General features: G+C 39.5%; 2 protein-coding genes and 1 long non-coding RNA gene across 5 annotated transcripts in view; 1 reads left to right on the forward strand and 2 right to left on the reverse strand.

Moving 5' to 3' along the window:
- LOC134220501 (uncharacterized) overlaps positions 1-3,620 on the reverse strand; it is a 35,904-nt gene extending 32,284 nt beyond the window's left edge. For all 3 annotated transcript variants that reach the window (XM_062699567.1, XM_062699565.1, XM_062699568.1), the window contains exon 1: positions 3,244-3,620. The gene's annotated coding sequence lies outside the window, so the exon portion shown is untranslated. The remainder of the gene's footprint in view (positions 1-3,243) is intronic.
- Positions 3,621-4,151: 531 nt separating this feature from the next.
- LOC134219755 (uncharacterized) lies at positions 4,152-5,124 on the reverse strand. Its single transcript, XR_009981655.1, has 3 exons — positions 4,862-5,124; positions 4,672-4,773; positions 4,152-4,263 (listed from the first exon to the last, which is right to left on the reverse strand). It is a non-coding gene; the product is annotated as an uncharacterized LOC134219755 (long non-coding RNA).
- Positions 5,125-8,697: 3,573 nt separating this feature from the next.
- Positions 8,698-24,700, forward strand: LOC134220504 (WW domain-binding protein 2). The gene is made up of 6 exons (XM_062699571.1): positions 8,698-8,944; positions 22,693-22,867; positions 23,110-23,244; positions 23,443-23,857; positions 23,919-24,004; positions 24,075-24,700. The coding sequence occupies exons 1-6, from the start codon at positions 8,889-8,891 to the stop codon at positions 24,117-24,119; spliced, it is 912 nt and encodes a 303-aa protein (XP_062555555.1). The 5' UTR covers positions 8,698-8,888; the 3' UTR covers positions 24,120-24,700.
- Positions 24,701-26,195: the final 1,495 nt, after the last annotated feature.

Here is a 26,195-nt window from a genome sequence, read left to right on the forward strand (position 1 = left end):
GTTGGCATTTCGTCGTTTAATTCGTCTGCTTCGTTGTCCTGCAGCAACTCGAATTCATTACTCACAGTAATATTAATCGCGTGGCTACCATTGCCACTAGCAGGTGCTGATGATGTTGACATCGAATTATTGCTTGCCATTGTTGACATCTCATCTATGTAAGTACTCTTCGCGCGCGGAGGGTGAAGATTTGTGTCGAGGTTATGAGTTGCATCTAGTCCGCGTTTTTGCCTTAACTGAGTATTGCCACGAAGAGCTCTTTGCGACATTTGGGAGGCCCCATATCGTCCGTCCGGATCCGAAAATTAAATCAGGAGTGATTCAGTTTCATTCCAAATTTTCGACCACTATTCTAGTTTGAATCTGGAGTCAAATAGAACAAACTCGCTAGTTTCCCTAGCAGTGTTCTATTCATGTTTTTCAAATTTTCAATTAAATGAAATCATGTTGGCGCCAAGAAAGGCGCAGTAATTGCAAAGTGGATTGATCCGTGATAAAATGACGCAAAACAATTGGAAAATATTTGAATCTCGTGATTCAATCGTGGTTCAAATCTGCAGAAAATAGAACGGAGCGTTATACCAGTTTTATTTTTTGACATTTGACTGGTATAAAAAATGAATCTAGAACATCTGCTGGGAAAATGAATGTTTCAGATTCATATTCAAACTGACCACCCCGAACGATTTGAATCACTGCTGATTTTACCCTAATATCATCTTCCAAACTTAGACGTACATGTTCATAATAGAATTAGAGGCGAAAGTATAGAATTGATAGTTCCGTTAGAGTGAAATCAGGAGTGATTCAGTTTCATTCCAAATTTTCGACCACTATTCTAGTTTGAATCTTGAGCCAAATAGAACAAACTCGCTGGTTTCCCCAGCAGTGTTCTATTCATGTTTTTCAAATTTCCAATTAAATGAAATCATCATGTTGGCGCCAAGAAAGGCGCCGTAATTGCAAAGTGGATTGATCCGTAGATAAAATGACGCATTCATACACCAAAACAATTGGAAAATATTTGAATCTCGTGATTCAATCAAATCTGCAGAAAATAGAACGGAGCGTTATACCAGTTTTATTTTTTTGACATTTGACTGGTATAAAAAATGAATCTAGTTCAGCTGCTGGGAAAATGAATATTTCAGATTCATATTCAAATTGACAGCCCCGAACGATTTGAATCACTGCTGATTTTACCCTTAGGATACGGCAGGCATGAAGAATGTTTTTATAGAAGTCGATTTGAAAGAGGGCAATATTTTTAATGGCACATATCGCACGACCTTCCTTCTGCCAAACTCCCGTATGAAGGGGGAGAGAAGAATATCAGTGCCGAAGCTGATATATCTCAACTGGAAAAAGGAAAGGAAATTTTCTATCGACGAGTACTGTCTTCAAATTTCTAATATGACATCAGCATCTAGTCGAATAGGATTTTTATTGCACAGTTCTGTTTTCTCCATGCGCATTTATCAACTCTTTAATAAAGACAAAAAAATATCATGACTGTTAGTTTATCAAAATCCGCCCAAAAATTGGCCCTGACGAAAGCGAGAAGACAAAATGGGGGCCGGCTGATGCTTTTTTATTTCACCCAGCAAGGGATATAGGACGACAATTTTAAAATGCTTATTAAAGGGTTAAAACACATTTTAGCCTAAAATTGTTCATCTTTTTGGGTTAGAAATTTAATTTACTTTTATACAGGTAACACGAAAGTTGAATTATTTTGATTAAAAAAAAACATGTGTAGATAAGGAGACTAACATGTAGTTTTTTAAAATTCTAACCCTACGTCTTTAAAAGTGTTCAACATATTCCTGTTAATAAAATTTTAAAAACATTTTAAAATATACTTCCTATACTTCACCATGTTGAAAAACGGTGATTTCACGCACACGTCCGTCGCCGCTAGATGGCAACAGCGCGGCTGCGTCAAAGCGAATGCTTGAAAATCAAAATCTGTGAAAAATCCAAAAGGTCAAGGGGGGAGGATAATAAACAATAAATGTTAAAATGAAAAAAAAAATCAAAATAAACCTTTGGTTTGTGAAGGAATATTTTTAAAATCCTTAAAAATTATCCGAATTTTATTTTGTTACCCCCTCAAAATATTATTTTTGGACAAAAAAAATCCTAGGGGGGAGACATAATAATTATTGTTTTAAAATATTTGTATCGGCCTAATTAGGTAATGATTGTGGAAACGCTTCATTGATTATTTTATCTAGACCAACATTTGAAAAGGGCGTAACAGCCAAAATTTATTCCTTCGGATTCGTTGTCTACATATAAAGCTATATATATGGACGAAGAATCTGAAGAAATAAATTTTGGCTGTTACGCCCTTTTCAAATATTGGTCTAAATTTAAGACTATCAGACCCGGCGAACTTCGTTTCACCTGAAATCGATTTATACCCTGATTAGTTATCGAGTTGTGTCAAAATTTCTGCATCATTTGTATGGGAGCCCCCCTTTCCAAAAAAGGGAGGGCCCTCGAACCATCTTAAGAACCTTCCCCGGCCCCAAAAACCTTTGCCTGCAAATTTTCACGACGATCGGTTCAGTAGTTTCCGAATCTACAAGGTTCAGACAGACAGAAATTCATTTTTATGTATATAGAAGAAGAAGAAGATGTAAACTATGTATTACAAAGTGGAGCCAAACCACGTAGAACCGGCGTAGAACCATTATTAATTCTTTAAAAGAATTAACAACCTAGCAATATAGTTTTTTAAATGCTTCCTTGCCCTGATACAAGATGAATCCCAAAACGATATAGGTAGGTAGTCCTCATTAAAGTTACAAACTAAAGCTATCAGTACACTGTTTGTCATAATGAGATCCATGTCGATTTCTAATCGGTTTGGTAGATGTCCGGATCAACTTGACAAATATTTGTCATTATGACAAACAGTGGACTGAGGGCTTAATGCCCTTACGCCCTCTGAAATGACTGGCTCAAAAAATTTTAAGGGAAAATCAATTTTTTGAATGTTATGGATTTAAATATAGTTTTTATGTAATCATTCATTCTTTTAGATAAACACAATATTATTATCAATGTTGAAATGCATAAAATTTGCAAAATGGTTCAATTTACGCCTAGTACCCTAGTTCCATAATTTTAATCAGTACATCTTTTAACAAAATAATTTTACTTTATGTTCGTCTAAAATAATTGTAACAAATTGTAGAGGGATGACGTATGTATATCGATTTAACGCAGGCTCACCTTCAAATCTATATTCCATCATCCCTCGGTTCTTCCGCTGTCGTGAATGCTCTCCTTTTATTCTGTTCACTGCTCAAGTAGTATCTTCCAGGAGTTATTGAATAACCTTAGCTCGCAACTGCACATACTTCACATACAGAAGGCCAGCCGCTCATCGATTTCACTGGGACTGCATTTTTTTCGTGCAGATTTTCAACACCAAATCTTTTGAAGATTATGTTCACTATTTTTCACTCTACTTGATAACATTCACACTTGTTATTTTGCAATGCACAGTACTGTTTCTATGATCGATGAAAATATCTTTTTACTGAATATTTTTACTAAACGCAATTCAACAACGTCTGCATTCTGCCATTTTGCTTTTCATAAAAATAAGTATTTTGGTTTTTGAGGTTTTTGACAAAATTTTGACAACCACACTGAACGAAAAACTTATGCAAAATTCTCTTTGACGCAGGGTTCGTTCAAATATTACGTAAGGCGTTTAAAAGCCTATCCAGTTTTCCGCGAACGGCAATAAGCCTTTTCACGAGACGTTCACACTTAATTTTATTTAACGGGCTCGGTAATTCATTTACCGATTTCTCAACAGCTGAGCTATCGGTAGTCACCTCGGTAATCAAATTCTATTACCGAGTCCTCGGTTCCACATTAATGATGATGAACTGTCAAAATATACCGAGCAGATTTGTAATACTTACTGAGCTCTCGGTAAAAAATACTGATGGATCTGTAAAAACGTAACCGAGGGCTGTAATTCAAAGAACCGAGTAAAATGTAATTTAATTTTCATCTTTCTCATTTATAACAAAAAAGTAGATGGAATATCAGCTCTTTAATATGTATAGTCATTTAATTTATTTAAAAACATGTTTTGTTTTTTGCGGGTTGTGGAATATTTGATTATTTTTCTTTTCCTGTCTTCCTCAAGTAGCGCTACGCTACTTCATTCACATCTCGGGAAGCTACCTTAAAGACGGTGGCATACGACCGCATTTTCTTCCAGAAAGTTTATATCTAGAATTGGGTTGTTTAACTCAGAAAAATATCGAGTTTTTTGCAGTTTAACATAAAGAGCATGCTCTCCTGATCTCCAACATATTTTTATTTTGTTTGTAAACCTTTTATTTCCATTTTTATACAGCAAACAATAAGCCATTTCAATCGATAGAATGACACTAACATTCATAGAATGACAGTTGGCCCATGCAGCATAAGAACAAATTTTTAGCTCCATATAAATTTAAAATGCAAATTAAAAATAGTTCCGGGGCTCCAAAAATTCTGAAAAATTGGGGTTAGTCTCAGTTTTTTATGCAGATTCAGAATATGTAAAAACATACATACCCCTAAACAACCCAATTGTAGAATGCAATTTGTTCAGCAAAAATGTAGGGAAAACAGTAATTTACAGAAATAAAATACCTGAATATTTATTATAGACTCTAGAATCTAGAATTGAAACTAAATTTACTGGAAACGAAGCATCAGCAGCAGGGACGTTAAATACTAGTTGTGAATATTAGTCTGAAATTTCATGAAATAAATTTATCAACAAAACTCTGGAAACTAGAAACATATCTTGGTAAATGCTGGTAAGAATGTCGGAACATACCTGAATATTAAGTTGAGATCATGTTTTTTCTGGTACCACTAATCAAGTGCGAACAAAAATCGTGTATAATAAAATTGATCCAATTCCGAGTAGTAAAAATGGCGTCACATCAGGAGGCATGTGGTTGGAAACTGAGCTCGGTATTTGCTTTGACGGGTGTTCAGTAAAGCAGTTTTGATTTTACTGAGTGATCGGCATATTTTTCGACAACTTCAGAACATTTTCTTATTACAGAATAGATCGGTAATGCTTATTACCGGAACTCAGTATTCTTTTTTGAACTACTGAGACAGCTGAAAAAATGAATGCAGAAATCAGTAAAAGCTTATCAATTAACTGAGCTCTCGGTTTAATTTTTCTTTTACCGAATTAAATCAGTAAATAATTTTACCGAGCTGAAATTCTCGATTTGAGTGTGTTTGAAATCAGCTGATTTTACAGTCAACAATTTTTATTTGCTCGATCGATTCTTTATTTTATTTAAGGTCAACTTTCCCAAAGCAATCATGGGAAAGAAAGGGAAAACTACCCAAATTTGGGTAAATTTTTTCTGCGTATATTGAACTTAAAGTTTGGGTTGATTTATCTGTCCGTGTAGGTATTTTAAAAATCAAAACAAAAAATCGAAAGAGTGCTGTTTTTCATGATTGGCCTAACATTTGGCCAATTTTGAACGAACATCGAGTGAATTTTTCAGACCGGTTTACACGTGCAGCAGTTTTTCGGTTTCTGTTTTCGATTTTTAAAATAGTTAGAGCACAGATAAACAGACGTAACAGCTTGAACATGTTTTTCTGAAAAGTTCATCGCTCAACTCCTCAACCACCGAGTCTACCACCATCTTGCGAGCATGTTACACGAAACAATGTTTTGTATGATATTGTCACTAGAAGGCACTGGAGTGAAATCTCGCTTAACTTTTCAAAAGGACCTAAGTAACATTTTGACGTAGAACTACGTCTGTCTTTTCTATATTGGGGTACACTTTACGATTGCAAAAAATCGAAAAACGTCACGAAAATATGATAGACTTTGATCGTTAATATCTCAGCCGTTTCTCGATGGATTTTCAATTTTCTTGGACCATCCGATCAAGGAAGACTCAACGCTTCATTCCCGATGTACACTTAAGTCGTTTTTTACGCGTTTTATTTTTACACGAGTCGCTTTTTATGCAATTTTTTTTCATTAGAATTTCGGGATTAACGCGATTCATTTAGACATATTTTGGAATTTATGCGGTTTTTTACGTTGTTTTAATTTACGCGGCCCATATCCTCCGCGTAAAAGCTGACTCCAGTGTGTTACAATATTTATGTATGATTATTTACTACTGCTAACACTTGCTAACAGTTTAGCAATCGGTTTTGGTGAATCAGTCAAACTCGTAGATGCATCGCAAGCTTCTTTTCCATAGCACTACATTCCAACTGGAACTTGGCCTGCTTTCAACTCACTCAATCTCAGCAGACAATCACGAAAACCACCAGTACTGTCACGTAGTTCAACGTCACCTTTGCGTACAACCCGATTGGGCTGCACCTTTGAGTTTTTTTCATGAATTAATTTGAATAGCGCAACGAATAGAACAACATGAAAGCTATTGATTGCAGTATTCAAATTAATTCATGAAAAAAATGTTACTTAGGTCCTTTTGAAAAGTTAAGGTCACTCCTGACGGAATCCAAGTTTCAAAGTGCTCGCGTTTTCGGGGGCACACCACTCGATACGGAAGCAACGCACAACACAACTGTCATTTTTATTATTTCACGCATGCTGCGACGCAGCAAAGCTAAGTCAACAAAAATGACAGTTGTGCGCCGCCTTCGTATCGAGTGGTGTGCCCCCGAAAACGCGAGCACTTTGAAACTTGGATTCCGTCAGGAGTGACCTTAAGCGAGAAATGTCAAACTAGAAGTGATCAAGTACTTGGGTGATATTTTTTTTTAAAAGTTGTTCTAGCTGTTACGTATGTTTGTCTGTGCTGCAGAGGACTGAACAAAAGATAATTTAGTTACAAGATAAAGATTGTCGCTTCGGTTTCCTTTTAAACATCTCGTGTGCATGTTGCATGAAAAGTTATTCAGTAGGGGGAATGACGGCTTTGGCAGCCCGCATAATACAAAAACAACATGTTATATGGTCAGAATTATTATTACGATGTAAGATATAGCTTCACAGTTTATGTTGCGGTTACCAAATACTTTTCGGACTCAACCATAACTGCTCGACATCAACACTAAATGTCAATGTATAACATGCTATCCCGAAAATGTTTTATATTTCCTGCATTATATGTCAACATTTTATCATACTAACGAGCGAAAATTTTGCAGGCGAAAACTGCCGATTTTGTATGGTGACATAACTTAACAACCCATTCAACATATTGTTATTTGTCAAATAACCGTACCACAAACTGTTGGAACTTTATATGAGATTGTTCACATACAGTTGTCAACAGTAAAGGATACTGTTGCCAACCGCACGGGAAAATATCCATGTACAGTTTGTAATTATGCGGGAGGTTTTGTTATATTATTGTCAGGGGGGTTTTCTATAACTAATTATGCCCAAATTTGACCTAAACATTCTTTGCATATCAAAGAATATTGTGGTCAAATTTCATGAAATTTGAACAATAAAAACCCCCCTGACAATAATAAAACAAAACCTGCCAAAGCCGTCAGTTCCCGACAATGTCAGCTGAAGCTCACGGCTACCTGTAGATGGTGCTCTAAGATTCGACAAATCGACGTTTGAATATTTGTTTACAAAAGCAGATAAGTCGTTTTAAAAATTTGGTATTGAATCCATACGTTAAACCTAATTTCGGAAGAAGGCAAAGACAAAGGTGCTGTTTGAACGAGATGGCGCCACAACATTTAAAGTAAAATGAATTTACTTGTATGGACAAATCCTCCGTTCTCATTAACTACGCATCAATATGAAACCTAGGTCAAAAAGCAACAAATAATTTTTAGATTTTTTGTTTCCACGACTTGTTTTACAGTTCTAAACAATAAAAGAGATTTCATTGTACCTCCATACTAAATTCTAGCTGTATACTTTCAATTTCTTCAAGACTGTTCTCCACCTCGTGTGTGTGGAAGGAACATTGAAAGCTTACGATATCGAACAGCAGATGTCACTAGTGTATACGCAATATTACATTGATACAAACACACAGCAACACCACCTGCCGCCTGATAATGGAAATATTGCAATTGTACCGTCAGGTGTAGTGGCTGTTGTTAAAATATTTAGGAAGGGCTTCAAGCGGAATTTTTGCTAGAACGCAACTGACGATCTCCTAGTGGTGCGCTGTTTTCATTTGGTGATGCGCTATACAGCACATCACTTCCGAAATGTTTTATTTTTTAAGGCTCCCCCAGACCTAAGCGATTTCATCGCCGTGATTCTATCGTTGGGTCGCTGTAGGCAATGTTCTATTTACGCTCCCATACCAACGGCGACAGAATCGCTGTCGCCAAGCGATAGAATCGCAACGCGACCGTCGCGTCACGTGTGTTTGGGGGAACCTTTATGTTTTATTAATTCCAATCAACAGGCTCAAGAAAAATCCAACTTCGCTAGTCCCCATTTCAGTTTTCTACTGAATTGATAATATAAAGGAATGCGATGCGCGCGCCTCTGGGTGTGAAACTCCCAAGCAGCTGACTTTAAAATATCCGTTAAAATGATGGACGATGAGCATTTCATGTCTGTTCCTGCAGGGTCTCGGCAGTGCCACATGAAAAGGCCTATTCGGTCTTCTAATTACCTTGATTAGTATAAACTTTGTCAGTCATCGTCATCAAAACATCAATGATCAGTTGTCAGATGACCAAAACAAAGCTGATACGTATTTTGTGAAATTCTCCTGTAATTTGTGTTTTTCTTGGTGACTCATTCATTGTGGAAAATTAAAAATTGTAGTGCGGAAAAAAGTTATTTAAGTGTTTTTCCTAGCTCGTACTGTTGTTCCCGCATTGTGCTTTGAGCTATCATCAAAATATACGGGAAAATGTCCCTCAATACTGCTCACGCAAATAACGGAGTGTTGATCCATGCCGGAGAAGGGTAAGTCTGCACAATTCATTATTTAGATGATATGTAAATACAATTTATAGAAAATAATGCTATAGACTGATGGTGAAATTAGTAAAATGTCTCATAAATTATTATAAGTAAGACGACGATGTTATCAGTTCAGCTATAATCAACTAATATAACAACTACGTGCGAGTTACAACAAACAGTTCAGGGTTGAATTCAAAATGTTTATAGACCTCTTGAGAAATAAAAATAGGATATACCCACATCCATATTCGATCGCTGAAAAAAGTGCTGGGCTGAGCTGGTACATTGAATGGTATTTATAAAAAAAAACAATCTAAAATGAATTTACAATTCAATTCATGAAAATTTAAATGAAGAGCCATGATACGTACTTAGGAATCTGTGGGAGATACCCTTCATAATATATGGAGGATTTGCTTCAGAATCTCTCGTTAGTTTGCTTCGGAAATCCACCGGGGTCGTTCGCCCTCCCCTCGGATATGATATCTTGCCGCGATGGGTGGGCTTACGCCATTAGCACTGATATGGCAACAAAAGACATATCCTGTCGTGGTGATATCACATGTTGACTATTTTTTGTTTAATGCCGCGTCACATATAATCTGGCATTGATGCACTGATTTTACGCATGTGCATGTGATTCAACGCACATCGTATCTTTGAGCCTTGCATGGTGATGCAGACAGGTAGAGGCCCTTTTCATCAGTGATAATGATGTGAGATAGGCAATACTTTTCTGAGGCGTTCCCTGATGATGATGAGTCGTAGCCACGCTTAAACATAGCTAGGTAGGAATTAACCTGTAGAAAATATCATCAAGACATTAATAGGGAATTGACTACTGAGTAGAAGTTTTATCAAAACTATGGAAGGTGGCACCTTTTTATTTTGTTATGCCTTAACGAGCCATAAATAAAAATACCTCGTATTATAACGATGATATGCAAACAATCTAACATTGGCTTCTTTCTCGAATTTTTTTCTGATAGATATGGAATAAGCGTGATGAAGCTGTAGGTACTTCGCCACCGAAAAGAGAATCTATAGCTGACCACGACCCATACAATTAAAGTTGTGCTACGCTTGCGTGTAAGGCTTTGAGACTATTAGACAACTTAGAGACCATTCTTCACCTTCGCTTAACTCTTAAGCGGTGCTTACTTATACGCTTGAACTAGGATACTCGCCTCCTTAGCCGTGCGGTAAAACGCGCGGTTACAAAGCAAAACCATGCTGAGGGTGGCTGGGTTCGATTCCCGGTGCCGGTCTAGACAATTTTCGGATTGGAAATTGTCTCGACTTCCCTGGGCATAAAAGTATCATCGTGTTAGCCTCATGATATACGAATGCAAAAATGGTATTCTGGCTTAGAAACCTCGCAGTTAATAACTGTGGAAGTGCTCAATGAACACTAAGCTGCGAGGCGGCTCTGTCCCAGTGTGGGGATGTAATGCCAATAAGAAGAAGAAGAAGAAGAAGGATACTCGCCTGAGAGGAGGTGACCTTTAGCAATAGAGAACTGACATCAAAACGTAACATAATCTACAATGAGTATAGAATTGAACTGAATAACGTAAGAAACATTAGATAACTAAGACAGACAGAGTAACAATGACACAGTGCGAAACATTCGACATAATTATGACTAGATTGACAGTAGATCCATAGACATAAAGATCTACCATAAGACTTCCTAAGCCTATCAACAATTCGAAGGTCAAGAAATGTTTGTAAACTTATTACCTGTTGAATCTTATTTGGAGGCGAAGCTGTTGAGGACCAACAGGCCCATAGCAACAGTATTCGGCGTTGAAGATTGCTGGGCGCATGGTTCTGAACTGTGGCCTGGTAAATGAACTAAATAGATTCCAAAATAAATTTCAAACGAGTCATATTTATCAACATCTAGTGCGTTATTATTGTTTCAAAATGCACTTCTATTCGAGTTTTCTCTCTTTGACATCATATTTACAATAAGACTGACTCTCGCGATAGATGATAAGCTTATTAATTTTTGAGCTTCATTTCCATGCAAATTTAGAAAAAAAAATAACTGACTAGTTTTTGTTTGCGTTAACATTGTAGTAGGGATAGTAGGGATATGATTGCTGATCTCGATGAAATTGTGAAAACGATGGTTGTTGATATGATAATGATGATGTTGTGTGGTTATGCAAGTGTTAGTGAAAAGGTTAATACACAAGTTGGTATTTTACACAAGTTGGTAGAAGATAGAGTTGATTTAAACGGGATGGGAACATGTTCGCAGTGAGTATGAAGAAGGAAAATGCAATATTGAGTTGATGTGCTAGAAGTGGGAATTATTTTACAATTATACTAGAAATAATGTAAAATATTCGGTACATGTCCTATGAAAGCTAGTGGAAGTGTCGGTTTTTATATGATATATAACAGCGCTGTTTTGAAGATCGATTCATTGTGTGTGTGTTCATGACTGTAAATAAGATATTTTTGATGACAGTGACAATAGTAATTATGATAGTGATGGTGGCGAAAACGATAATACCGGGATTATTTTATAGAAAACTATTTGGATCAGGCCTTAACAGTGACCATTTGAGCAACGTAGCTTAGGAACGTCTGTTAATGATCAAAAATAGAGGCTCGTAGAAGCAAATTTAATCACCGGATCAACAGGGAATAGACCCAGTGTTAAGTTGGAGTGATGAGTGATAGTTATAATGGTAAATCAGTGATGTTATTGAAGGGGACTATTTAATAAAACTATTTGGATCAGGCCTAAAACAGCGACCATTTGAGCAACGTGGCTAAGGTACGTCTGTTATTGATCTAAAATAGAGGCTCATTGAAGCAAATGTATTTACCGTGAGGATTTTTTTTATATTGTCATTTATTTAAAGGCTCAGGTGCCAGGAGGCATAACGGAGCCATCACTTGGTTGAATTGTTTGTACAATTTTATGATTTGCTTCTTAATTTATATGTTAGGGGAGCCGAAAAACTCGCGACTTGGTCGAGGTTAAGGATTACAAAAAAAAGGAGTTGAAGGGCCTAGGATCTGTGACGATGTTCTTGAGCAGCGTTGCTGTGCTGTTCTCACTGCTGACAGAGGACGAACTGTAAAGATACAAACAAAGTGTTTTTGCCGAGCGGAGTGGGTGTGGGCGAGGTGAACATGGCCGAACGAAAGACAAGAGAGTTAAACTGACACATTTATACGTTTCAAAACGTTATATACCAGGGCCATGTAGTCAAGGTCAAGCTTACTCAGCACAACTCTAATATTCTCCTTTTCTGGTTTCCCTTGGGCCCGGAAGTATACACATAATTCGGACCTGGCAAATCCGTATTCGACAGTTCCAGACTACGTGGTTGATGTCTTGATAGCCTACACCACAGCTGCATTGATTACTGTCTGCGAGCCCTGTTCGATACGAATGCGCGTTTAATGAGTAATGGTTGGACATTAGACTGAATGGCGATGTGGCAGACGAAGATGGCGGTATGGTGATGGACCTGGGAGAACGCGCGCAGGACATAATTCTACCGGCTCCGGATCTCCAGGAAATCCAGGAGGAGATTGGCCGGCTGAAGAAAAACAAAGCCCCTGGGGTTGACCAACTACCAGGAGAGCTATTTAAACACGGTGGTGAGGCACTGGCTAGAGCGCTGCACTGGGTCATTACCAAGATTTGGGAGGAGGAAATTTTGCCGCAGGAGTGGATGGAAGGTGTCGTGTGTCCCATCTACAAAAAGGGCGATAAGCTGGATTGTAGCAACTACCGCGCAATCACATTGCTGAACGCCGCCTACAAGGTACTCTCCCAAATGTTATGCCGTCAAATAGCATCAATTACAAGAGAGTTCGTGGGGCTGTACCAGGCGAGTTTTATGGGCGAACGCTCCACCACTGATCAGGTGTTCGTCATTCGCCAAGTACTGCAGAAATGCCGCGAATACAACGTGCCCACGCATCATCCATTCATCGACTTCAGAGCCGCATATGATACAATCGATCGGGACCATCTATGGCAGCTAATGCACGAAAACGGATTTCCGGATAAACTATTACGGGTTATCAACGACGATGGATCGGGTGATTAGCGTAGTTCGAGTTTCAGGGGCATTCTCGAGTCCCTTCGAAACGCGCAAAGGGTTACGGCAAGGTGATGGTCTTTCGCGTCTGCTATTCAACATCGCTTTGGAAGGGTAATACGAAGAGCAGGGATTAACACGAGTGGTACAATTTTCAATAAGTCCGTCCAGCTATTTGGTTTCGCCGACGACATAGATATTATGGCACGTAACTTTGAGAAGATGGAGGAAGCCTACATCAGACTGAAGAGGGAAGCTAAGCGGATCGGACTAGTCATCAACACGTCGAAGACGAAGTACATGATAGGTAGAGGTTCAAGAGAAGACAATGTGAGCCACCCACCGCGAGTTTGCATCGGTGGTGACGAAATCGAGGTGGTAGAAGAATTTGTGTACTTGGGCTCACTGGTGACTGCCGAAAATGACACCAGCAGAGAAATTCGGAGACGCATAGTGGCTGGAAATCGTACGTACTTTGGACTCCGCAAGACGCTCCGATCGAATAGAGTTCGCCGCCGTACCAAACTGTCAATCTACAAAACGCTAATTAGACCGGTAGTCCTCTACGGACACGAGACCTGGACGATGCTCGTGGAGGACCAACGCGCACTTGGAGTTTTCGAAAGGAAAGTGCTGCGTACCATCTATGGTGGGGTGCAGATGGCGGACGGTACGTGGAGGAGGCGAATGAACCACGAATTGCATCAGCTGTTGGGAGAACCATCCATCGTTCACACCGCGAAAATCGGACGACTGCGATGGGCCGGGCACGTAGCCAGAATGTCGGACAGTAACCCGGTGAAAATGGTTCTCGACAACGATCCGACGGGCACAAGAAGGCGAGGTGCGCAGCGGGCAAGGTGGATCGATCAGGTGGAAGATGACTTGCGGACCCTCCGTAGACTGCGTGGTTGGCGACGTGTAGCCATGGACCGAGCCGAATGGAGAAGACTCTTATATACCGCACAGGCCACTTCGGCCTTAGTCTGATTAAATAATAATAATAATATTGGACATTAGACGACACACCACTTTAATAAAGTCTCGACTAAGATCCAAGCCCTTGAACCAGGGTTTCTTCGATACATGCGGGAGAATAGCATGTAACCATCTCCCCAAATCTCGTTCATCCCATTTTTTCTGCCAATCGATCAAGACCTGTTGACGAACAATTATAAAATATTCATTAAAGGCGATTTGACGCTCGTATATATCGCCTTCCATAGCGCCCACCTTGGCAAGTGAATCCGCTTTCTCCCGGAATTGAGAGATGTGAAGGGATGTGAGGGTGATGTGAGGGTATTTCGTTCTGGAAATACGGTGAGTGCTGCACCGGCCTCATTGAACGAATTGCCTCAAGGGAGCTGAGACTATCCGTGAAAATGAAGTATTTATCAGAGGATAGTGTATAACCGCTAGTTCCGCGACATATACTGAACAAGGATCCTGAAGTTTTCGAGCGGCGCTATGAAATTCATTAAAAACACCAAAACCAGTGGATTCATTTAATTTTGACCCGTCGGTGAAATACCTTTTGTCACAACTGACCTCACTGTACTTGCTAGCAAAAATTGATGGTACACCGATCGGTGCGGATCCGGTATCCCACGGATCTCTTGTCTCATGGTCAGATCAAAAACTACAGTAGAACTGGAGAATCATACGATTGGGAACATTCGAGGAAGGGCTCATGTACCAATGGTACAGTGTCATAAACTTTGACTGGAAGTTTTGTTTGATTAGCTTCTCAAAATTCTCAATTACCAACGGATTTAAAACCTCACGCGATACGAAGACAACGATATTGAATACGTTGTAGCTTTAAAATGTGAGTTTTCGCGGCGGATTGGAAATAGAAACTACCGTATTCGAGAACTGACAGAATCGTTGTGCGATAAAGCATTATCAGATCTTCCGGGTCTACACTTGAAGAGTATCTCCAACTGGTCCCCTGACGCTGTTGCAGCTCGTATCCATGTTTGCTTGGAAATTAAAGAAATGTCGGAACCAGTGTCCAACTGAAGCCGCACCTTCACTCCGTTGATACGAGATTGAATGAAACGACGATGTTTATTTACAGTGTTCACCAAAAGATTCACAGTTTTTGTCGAGTAGGCTTCTGGATGACCTTTCCGCCTGAAAGCCCCTGATTTAGGGTTTTTCTTTGCACTCGAGCAATAGCCTTCACGATGCCCGACGAGTCCACAATCTTTGCACTTGTTCTGCTTGTACGTGCAGTCCCGGTGGAAGTGCATTGCTCCACAGCACCAGCACGGAGTTGACGGTACTGTCAACTTTGTGGTGCTTCTATCATTGCCATGTCATGTTTCAGACATAACAACCGTTGGCAATCTTTCGACAATTGTTCCAGTGTGACGTCCGCTCGCTCCTCTATCTTTGACAGCAATCTCGTTCGAACTTCTCTGTTTCCCTCCGACTTCAGACCGCAAACAAACATTAGACATTTGAATTGCTCTTCTGACATCTTACTCAATTCGAACTCAACACAATTCTTGTTGATTCGACAAGCAAAAGAGATGAAATCCTCATTCGATTGCTTTGCTGTTTGAAAACATCTATATCGTTTACTAACGACAGATTCAATAGCACCGAAAAGTGTTTTCAATTTCTGAACGGTCTCATCGAATGTATATTCTTTTGGAACCTTTGGTAAGATAAAACTTACGTAGCGTTCATGTTCCACAGCTCCCAACTTGCGCATGAGCAACCTGACTTTAGCCTCATCGTCGAGGCGAGCCGCATCTTTTTCGAATAGGTCATCATACCTTGCGTACCAAGCTGCAAACGTAATGCTGCTCTCCGGCTCATACCGGAATTCTTTGATGTTGTTCGCTAGGGAATCGAGTATGATTTCCGGATTCGGAGGTATTTGAATTCGAATGGATGACATTGCTTGATGGAAAAGTGCTTGCTGCTGCTGCATGAATTCGTGCCGTTGCTGCATGAGCAACCTGACTTTAGAAGGCTTGTTGTGTGCTGATGTGCGAAGGCTTGTTGTTGCTTGAATAGATGGGCAAAAATCGTGTCGGATGATGGTGGCTGCTGCTGCTGTGGAATTGACTGCGAAGGAGGGTTGACGACGTGTGGCTGCTGATGTTGATTGTGCTGTCCGGGGTGCTGGGATGTAACAGTAGGTGGTTGCTGACCATGCTGTCCACTGACTCCAGCTACAGCATTCCCCAAATTGAGGTTACGGTCCTCGTCCATGCTGAGCCGGCATCGCTTTCTCGGTAGAGGCACTTTTAACCGATTTTCGCGACAGAATCACTTTTTCCCGAGTCGCGTGAATACGAGGTAGCCGTTTCGGTATTATAATGAATTAACGCGACACGTACATTAAAGTTACAAATTAAAATATAATTGTACGGAGAATAAAACAATACATTCATTGATTTACTGAACTCGGTTATGACATTGTGTGTAATGACAAGGCGTCAAAGGTTTGACAGCTGAACTGTCAATCTTGAGCCCGGTTACTGAAGTTGTCCATTACACGGTTAGAAAAAAGTACCTAATTTTAGGTACTTTTTTTCTCTTGCATCTCCCTCATTCTTCCCTTTGTTGTCATAAAATGAAGAGCAAAACCACTCAACAAGGGCATTAAAGTGTGGGAACCCAACGTTGAGTAATCTCATGTTTACAAAAGTGGAGTGAAATTTACCTAACTTTTGGTTAATTTCTATTTAAAATTAAGTAAATTTTACTTAATTTTCAGTGAATTTTACTTAATTTCAGGAAAACAGTACTTAATTTTGGGTTCCCGCACTGAACCCCCGATTTGAATGAAAAGTACCTAATATTAGGTACTTTTCTCTAACCGTGTAGGGTTGTCCAAGTCCCAACAATCCGTAATATTTTTTAACGGGATTTGAAGTGATTAATTATTAACCCTGGGATTTGAAGGTTTTTTAGAAGCTTCTACGATAGTTTGGAAAAATTTTAAAAGTCGTGTCAAAAGATACAAGATTTCACACAAATTTCCGTCAGTAGTATTGGAGGTCTATTACGACTCCAAATGAAAATCTTTCAGGAGTTCTGTGTACTTGAATATTTGTGAACGACCAGAATTGCCTACGATATTCTACAAATCCTTAATGTTCTGTTTCTAGAAGTGATTAGGCTTCCAGTAGCTCAGGAACTCATATGGATTTCAAGGATTTACACATGCAGAGATTTTCATGCGCTTCTAGGAATTAAAAAAAAGAAAGACAGTCAGGGCATTTCATTCTCAGATTTGATCTGTCGAAGGCATACGACTCCACCTGGCGACATGGCATACTATGAACCTTAAAATCTTGACGAATTCGAGTGCGCATGCTGAACATGCTGCAAAACTTTCTCTCGGAACGCACCTTCCAGGTGTCCATAGGAGAAAACATGTCTCAACAATATCCGCAGGAGAACGGAGTTCCACAGGGTCTTGTCCGTGACATTGTTCCTCGTGCCATGCAGCCGGTCTTCCGTGTGCTGCCAGACGGAGTTCAAATTCTTTTGTACGCGGACGACATCCTTCTCGTAGTACGAAGGTCAAAGGGGGAAGGTTGGCACCGGAAACTGCATGCGGCAGTCAAGGCAGTGGATAACTGGGCGAAGATTCATTCTTTTGTAGTCCAAATGCACGCCGTGAGCCGACACAGAGCATCTCCATAGACCGATCCCCATCCCCATCTTGAAGACCAACCGCCTGAGGATTCTAGGTGTCGCTCTCGACCGAACACTTACGGGCCGATGTCCACGTAGCGGTTTTTTACGCATCACTTAAACGTGTGCACGACTACATTTGATGCTGGGTACCTTGCATGGACACGGCGTGCACGCAGCTTAAAAAACGCTACCTGGGCATCGGCCCTACGTTCAAACCGCAGTATAAGATGGCCTAGAAAGCTTGCGAATCGCGACTAAGGATCCTGCAGATGATCGGAGCGAAACTCCCGCGTTTCAATCGCACGACTCTTCTGCAGGTGGGTTCGGCTTTAGTCACCGCAAAGCTGACACATGGAATAGGATTAGTTAGCCGAGGAAGTCCGGAAACACTGCAAAGCAGAGTTACTTTATTCTCATGCGTACAAAAATGTGCTACTGAGACTCTTACTATACCAGCTCATAGCACATAAGAATCGAAGTGTGCTGAACAGTGAAAGGACGCATGAATCAAAATTTTGCGCGTGACTTGAATGTGACACTTAAGAAAATTCAAGTGCGCGCGCCCCGCGCTCGTCGCCGCGCGCTTTCTCATCCTTTAATTTAAAGTTTGTCATTCGTATTCCTGTTTTCATTAGTTTACTAACACAAACTTTATGATGAAAACTAATGAAAATGTGCTCTCAATCGTATATTTAAGTAAGTGAATTGCCTCAACCCGAAACCAGCTTCCAATTCCCATATTGGGGTCATTGTGTGTCTGATTTAACCTTCCGGGATTCGTTTGGTCCTGGATCGTTCGTGTAGTCCCTTTGTTGTGAACGTGAAACGTGCTTTTTTCTGAGCTATTTTACTTTTTAAAATAATGAAAAATTACTGAAATAAATGAATGAGTTCAGGCTTGTACTTTGACTCCAACTTCCCACGACTATATGTGAATGGTATTATATGGAAATGTAATATAAGATAGTGTTTCTGGTTGAGGGTATTATCAGTTTTAAATCAGAACTGGCTAAGTTGCAAGAAACACAAACTGTAGTAAAAATGGAACAACAGTTCGGATTTCCATCAAAATGTTAATCATTTTTAAATGATCGTACGTCACAGTTCAAAAAAGTTTATCAACCCCGTGGAAAATTGATATGGGGCTGTCCATAAACCACGTAGACTCTTGAGGGGGAGGGAGGGGTTTCGAAAAAGTCTACGATAGTCTACGAAGGAGGACGGGGGGGTATACCAAAAGTCTACGTAGACTTTTTTATTTTTTATTTCTTTTTGGAAAACAATTTATACAGAAGCTATGTGCAAAGTTCACTTGTTTGATTTTTTTTGCAAGATTTTATCGAAATAATCTGCATTTCACTTAAATAATAGTCTGAACTACGACTTAAAACTATATGGATATTTCCAGGAAATTCTTCTGTGTTGAGCAGGAAAATTCTCCGAAGTATTCTATAAAAACCTTCAAAATTTCCATTTGGATTTTATTACAGATTCTACTAGATTTGTTTTATTTTCGTCGGGAACTTCTTTGGAAATTGTCGCGCTTCAACGAAGAGTTCCGCGAAATTTCCACAAGAAACCCTTCAATGGAGATTTTCTGGGAAGTCCCCGGGAATTTTTTCTTAATTTCGGAAATTCTTCAGAATTTTCGCGAGAATTTGTTTTTTGGATATATAAGCAAAATTCTTCGAAATGTCCATGGGAAATTCTTCGTATATTTTACGGCAATTTCTTCGGGAGTACTAATGCGAATTCATTGGAATAATCGATGGAAAATCTTAGGAATTTCTAAAAAAAACTGTTGAAAATTTCCACGAGAAATTTTTTGAATATCCCACCATAAGCTCTTTGAGTTTCCACAAAAATATTTGCAGTTCTTTAAGAAAGCCTTTGTAATTTTTATGAAAAATTACTTGAAATTTTTACGAGAAATTCATTAAAATTTCAACTGAAAATTCTCTATAATTTCCACCATAAATTATTCGGAAAAGTCTTTGAAATGTCTATAGGATAAAAAAAAAACCCTCAGGAAATTGCTCCAAATCTGCAAGAACGTAGGAAACCATTCCTAAATTCAACGGGAAATATTTCGGAATGTCCATTTAAACTTAAATTTACCTCGGGCAATAATTCTAAATTTTTAGGGAAATTATGAAAATTCTTCGGTTTTCTACAAATTTGAACTGGCGTGATGCGTAACAGATTTTAAACAGTGGCGCGCCGATGCAAAAGTGTCGTCAGCGGTGGTGCACACTTATAGGAGGAAACAAATTCAACAGAAATTTAATTAATTGACTCGGAGATTTGGTTTCAGGAGCTGTGGACAGAGGATTAAATTTGATTTCGATTTTGATTGTCCAATCACATATGATATTTTGTAAAATTTGGAAAAGTCTACGTAGGTATCAAGGGGGTGGGGGAGGGGTTTCGGAAAAGTCTACGAAAGTCTACTAGGGGGGAGGGAGGGGGTTGAAAAGGTGAAATTTCAGTCTACGTGGTTTGTGGACAGCCCCTATCTATTATATACATACCACCAAAACTGGCGTAAAAAAATGGGGTTATCAGGGGTATTTGTAGATTTTAAAATATTAAGGAAAATGGTTAGAGCATATTCAGAGAAAAATATATTTCAACTTTTTATTGATGTATACATTAACATATGTCACCATTATTGAATAGTCTTCAAGACGTTTGTATGTTGCAATCATGTTATTAGCGTTATCAATTGACATCGACAAAGTTCTCCGTACATCAATACCGCAGAGGTGCAGGGGTGGTGTCAATATTTCGTCGGTTGAATTTGCTGCATCTTAACACCGATGAGCATACCGTCCATGTCTAAGATGATGTGTTTTTATGTGTTTATGAACGGGGTTCATATGAAGCGTCGTTCTGAGTCCATTTTCGATTGGTCTTAGGTTCTATGGAAAGCATGATGACGAAGCAGCAAAAGTCTATTTACGGTGAAAAGTGATGCACTAATGAAGGTGTATGGTTCGTAAAATGCAAGAAATCAATCCAATCAATTACTACGGAGAACTTGTATATTGGAAGCTACAAAAAGCATTTGAAATCGTTATTCGAAAAAAGAATTTCACGCACACACCTTTTGGACGATGTTTTCAATAACACAAACTATGTTCAAAAATGGGCGAAAATTACATCTGGACCAGCTGCAAATACTTCCAACAAAACTGCATCGGTGGTAGGATACAATTGACTTGTCCTTGTTTATTTTTCCTAGCGCTCGGTCACTAGGTGATCAGCTCATGCGACGAGCGCGTGAGACGAATCGCATGCGCTTCACATGAGGCACACAGCAACTAGGCGGAGGCGCGGGATTGGGAAAGCGCATCACCTACTTCGTTCATATGCGAAAGCTTTAGACGCGTCTCATGCACCAACAACTGAAGCACGTGCACAGTAACTCTGCTGCAAAGTCTCGCTCCCGTATACAACACAATGGTCCGCTACGCTTCTGGTGCAATCGCAACTAGCCCGATTAACTCGGTCATGGCTAAAGCTGGAAATCTACCGTTCGAACTATTGGCAGTTCAGTATATCGCCAGGACGACCGTTCGGATGTTAGCTGAAAGTCGACGCAACAGCATCCTTCCGCTGGTTCATCGAGCTTCCGACCGTGTACTCGAAGTAACGGGTACAGCGGGTACGGGTACAATGAATCGTGTTTGGCACGTACGTATGGGATGTAAAGAACAGTGTCCGAGTCGGCGACCCACCAGACAGAGTTCGTCCAGTCGTCCAACAGCCACTTTCGACCAAATTTCACAGGTCGACAGTAATTTTCACAGATGGCTCCAAGCATGATCTATTCAGCAGTCTGAAAGATGCCCTTAGTAATGATAAAGGAAGAACAAGGAAACTGGTGGTGTTTTGCACCAAACGCGATTATACGAGCAACACCATTCAGAGTTGGTCAGCTCGTAGGTCTTAAAACGGTATAAGCAAAATTATCTCATCGGCAGAGCTACACGAAGCCTTTCCCCAGTGCCGGCTGTTGCCGGTAGATCGAGATACAATCATGTAGTAATTTCGGCAACGGCTGGCACTTTGGGGCTAAACGTCCTACAGGTCAGTACGCGTTTATTCCAACCGCCAACGGATGCTGTCTCGCCAAAAATTCCAGGTCGCTACCAAGCAGTCCTCTCATCTGGGAAAGGGCCCCGACGAATCGTCGAAGAAATATTAAACAAAGCGCCGGCTGTTGTCGGTGTTTTGAAGACTAGTGTAATGGTTTCGACAGCGGCTGGCACAGTGGGGCAAAGCGTCCCACAAGCAAGTTCCAGCTCTGAGCTAATATCCTCACAAGTTACCGTGGCACCTTTTCTCCCACAGTTGACCAACCAACGCAGAGCATCCACATTGCAGTTCGTTGAATACTTCGGCACGGGTTGTCGTTATGGCGGCGCCTCCGGTCTACAGTACCACATGCTTTACACAATTCTTTGTTTGCACAGAAGAAGGGACTGACAATTTATTCGTTACGACAAAAGAAGGTGAAGCTGAAGAGATGAAAGATTATGAGATGGTTTCCTCTCTCTTGAAGGAAAAGGACGAAAATTTCTAAATTTCTTTTCAATTAGTTGTAAATCGAAATTTTAGACACATACTCCCTGACACGAATGCTTCATGGCGGTGTGAAGTGTCTCTAATAAACAAACAAACAAAACATCTTATCGCTAAAGTAACGAAAGATGTAATATCTTCCATTCGAATTACACAAAATTCTCACGCGCGAGATAGCTATAGACATAAATCATCAATTTTTGATTCATTCGAGTAGTGGATTAAGAACGTTTATCTCTGCATAGTTTTACGATAAATATCATATCATTGTATGAAGAATACGATACAAGCGAGCAATACTTCATTAATGTTTTGGAATTTTATACCAACCAATATCGATAATTCACGTTTTCAGAAATACAAAACAATAATCAATCACAACTTAATGTAGGTAAATTTAACATCTTCTCAACTTTTCAGTATTCTAATCTTCTGTGACAATGTATCAATGGAGTTCAGTGGTCAGGACAGCACGGCCTTCAAGGGCACCAAGCAAGGTCGCGTTTATCTCACAACGCATCGCATGATTTTCAACAACAAGAAAGCCAGCGACTCAATGCAGTCGTTTAGTTTTCCATTCGTGACGCTCAATGATGTAAGTATCGTTCAGTTTCGCTTTGCTTTTCGGGTTTAGTTTCTTTCCATCCCTTATAGTTTCTTCTACATAATACCCGTGTGCATATCATACCAACATCTTGTGCAGTTTGGCGACGATTGTTAACATCTTGCTCGTTCATACTTTTTCTCAGTAGATGCAAAAGGAAAATGCAAAGACTAATACATAAGCCAAATAATATTTTCGTTTTATCTCGGATTTGCGTTTATTTGCTCATTTAGGTTCAACTCGAACAGCCAGTATTTGGCGCAAACTACATCAAAGGTAAAGTGCGTGCGCAAGAGAATGGTAACTGGACTGGAGAAGCCAAGTTTAAGCTCGTTTTCAAGCACGGTGGAGCCATTGATTACGGACAGGTGAGTGAACCGAGCGTTGATAGCCAAGACGAGATAGTTAAACTCGTTCGCCGATGACAAGTTGATTGAGCGTGAAGAATAATTTAATAATGTCAATGTCAAGTGTCGAGAACGTTGAAATTTGAAAATGTTTACTCCCTGATAACAAAAAATCCAATATTTTGGTTAATCTATTTTGATCTCTATATTCTAATACAGGCTATGCTGAGAGCGGCTGCAATGGCTCAGCGTAATGCTGGCACAGCGCCACCACCGCCTTACACTCCTCCGGGTGGTGGTTGGTATGCTGCGCCTCCGCCGGCGTACACTCCGAATCCGTACAACTATGGATGGGTTCCGTCTTCGACTGTTTTTCCTGACCAACCGGCCCCGAATTCAATTTATATGCACGACAGTCCACCGCCGTATCCGGGAATCATATCCGGACCACCACAAGGTCATCCGCAAGGCTATCCTCCACAGGCGTATCCGCCTCAGAATGGGTCTGCGTATCCACCGCAGCAGCCGGGATACCCAATGCAAAACGGTGCCCCAGGATATGGCTTTACAGGTGGGCCAGGTGTATCTGGGGCACCTGCTGGGGCCATGGGTTTTACCCAACCACCTCCAGCAAGTGGGTTGTACGTCAGATTGCCTTAAATACGCTAAAGTAATCCACCGTTGTTTCGCTACAGATTCGAAAGAGGCTGAAGCCGCTCAGAGCGCGTACTACGATCCGAATCAACCACAAACGGCATACGTTCCACCACCAGCCTATTACGTAAGGATTTTATTTTGCACTGAAAAAATGTAATACTAATTTGCTCCATTTTTGCTTGTTTAAATTGCAGGAGCCGCCGCCAAGCTACAGTTCCTTGAACAAGAAAGAGCAGTAGCTCTGATTTTTTTTCGCGGTATGCTTAAAACGCGCCTTATAATCTGCTCCAAAAAGAAAATAATACTAGTGCAGTCACAAACCTAACGCAAAAGATTAAATTGTTTTTACTTTTTGATTTTAGTACATTGGTACACATGCACACAGCAGAAATAAATATAAAAGCAGAATAGGTATATTGGTCGATTAATGCACCGTAGTATAACCGTACTGTCGCCCAGTATTTGAGACGTTTTTCATCCAATTTGCTCCTCACAAATTTGAAATCATTACATGGCATTGATCATACCATGTACAAGATGTGTTGTCGATTGATATATGTTTCAATGTTTTACCTGATAGATACAGCACTAAGCAACACATAAGTATTGAAAGGTTTAAAAAGTCTGAGGAGTATTTGAGGGATAAAACGCCAAAAATATTAAGCACTGGTAAGACGGAAGACAACAGAATGTTGAACCGAAATCATTATATATATTCAAGTAACAAAACACCTATGGCTTTGAAAATGTAAATCTTTAAATAAATTATATTGAAGGTCTTAATAAATCTGATCTATATTATACATGTTAAATATAAAAACAGTATTTTAATAACTTAGAATAAAAGAATTTTATAGTCCATGAGAGATATTTCATCCAGACCATCCAGTCGGAAAAACTGACAAAAATGGGAACAACCGAAAATAATACGGGAAAACATCCATCCAACAGGTAAATTTAACTATCGATGCAAAAGATATTTTAGTTTCTAGATAAACATTGTCGCACGCATACCAGGAATGACAATATTATGAAACTAAGATGAACCTCTGATCTGTTTTCACAGGGTTCTAGTACTAATCATCCCGTTTCAGGAAATCATTCGATCAAAATATTCTATCGGTGAAAACTTAAGAAAATTAGGTTTTAAGATTTCACAGGGGTTAGACATAAAGGTTGATATAGGAAGAAAATGATCGAAATTCAAATTAGCATAACTTTTCGTAAAATAATTCACTTTTGATAAAAATGAAACCATTGGATTTTGTTTTCTAGGTTTTACCTCAGATGAAATTTCATATCCGTTTGAAGATAGCGGAGATATTCCGGAATTCGGAGGTTGGCGGAAAATGCATTTATTCCACTCATGCTTTTCATTATTTGAGAGGTAAGCTTTGCACTAGTCCAAAGCGGGCTATATGTCGATAATCCACAAGGAATTCTCTGATATATGGTCGTTTCCGTGGAATTGATTAAGGGAATATGAACGAATTGATAATCGAAATCATGGAAATTCGTTTTTCAAGACGATGATTATAGAGATTTTCAGGATCTTAATGTGGAATGACTTCCTTAGAATATGTTGAGGGAATTGATTAGTTTTGGAATCAATCGAAACCATGCAAATATGCATTGAATATCGTATTTTTGATTTTGTTTAAGGGGCAAGCCAGAGTAAACGCGACGAGCGATGCGACGCGACAGTGCAATTTGACAGCTCATTGATAATGCTTGTTATTCTTTTATGTAAGTCGCGTCGCATCGTATTTACTTTGGCTTGGCCCTAAGACGATGACTAAGTAGAGATTATCTAGACCGTGAGATTCAATAGCCACTCTGTAACAGAATATGACCAAATTTCTAACGAGCGAAATTATGTTAATATGGTCATCAAACTTTATAGTTATGCGAATCGATGACTATTTAGACATTTTTAAGATAATAATTATATCTGACTATCCATTAGTTGATTCCAGATTCGACAAGAATGCCATTTTATGTTTTTTGAACACAAGTTGCATTCACAACAGAAATATTATGACCGTTGTTGCTTATATTTTTTCATTTGGTAAGCAAATTTGGCAATTACTGATTTCACATTTCTATGGCACCTGGCAACTGATAAAGATTACATAGTCAGTGAGTCCTGAATCAAAATTAGAGCAAGCGGTAATAACATAACTTGATAGTACTAAGTGATACTCGTCATAGATAAGTTACAATGACTGTGACACGACTTTATTAATTTATATGAAAGTTGCTGTGATCAAATCGGTTTGAATTGTGTTAATAGGATGATAAATACCTCAACCATG

This window comes from Armigeres subalbatus, chromosome 3 (genome assembly GCF_024139115.2).
Source record: "Armigeres subalbatus isolate Guangzhou_Male chromosome 3, GZ_Asu_2, whole genome shotgun sequence".
Taxonomy (NCBI): domain Eukaryota; kingdom Metazoa; phylum Arthropoda; class Insecta; order Diptera; family Culicidae; genus Armigeres; species Armigeres subalbatus.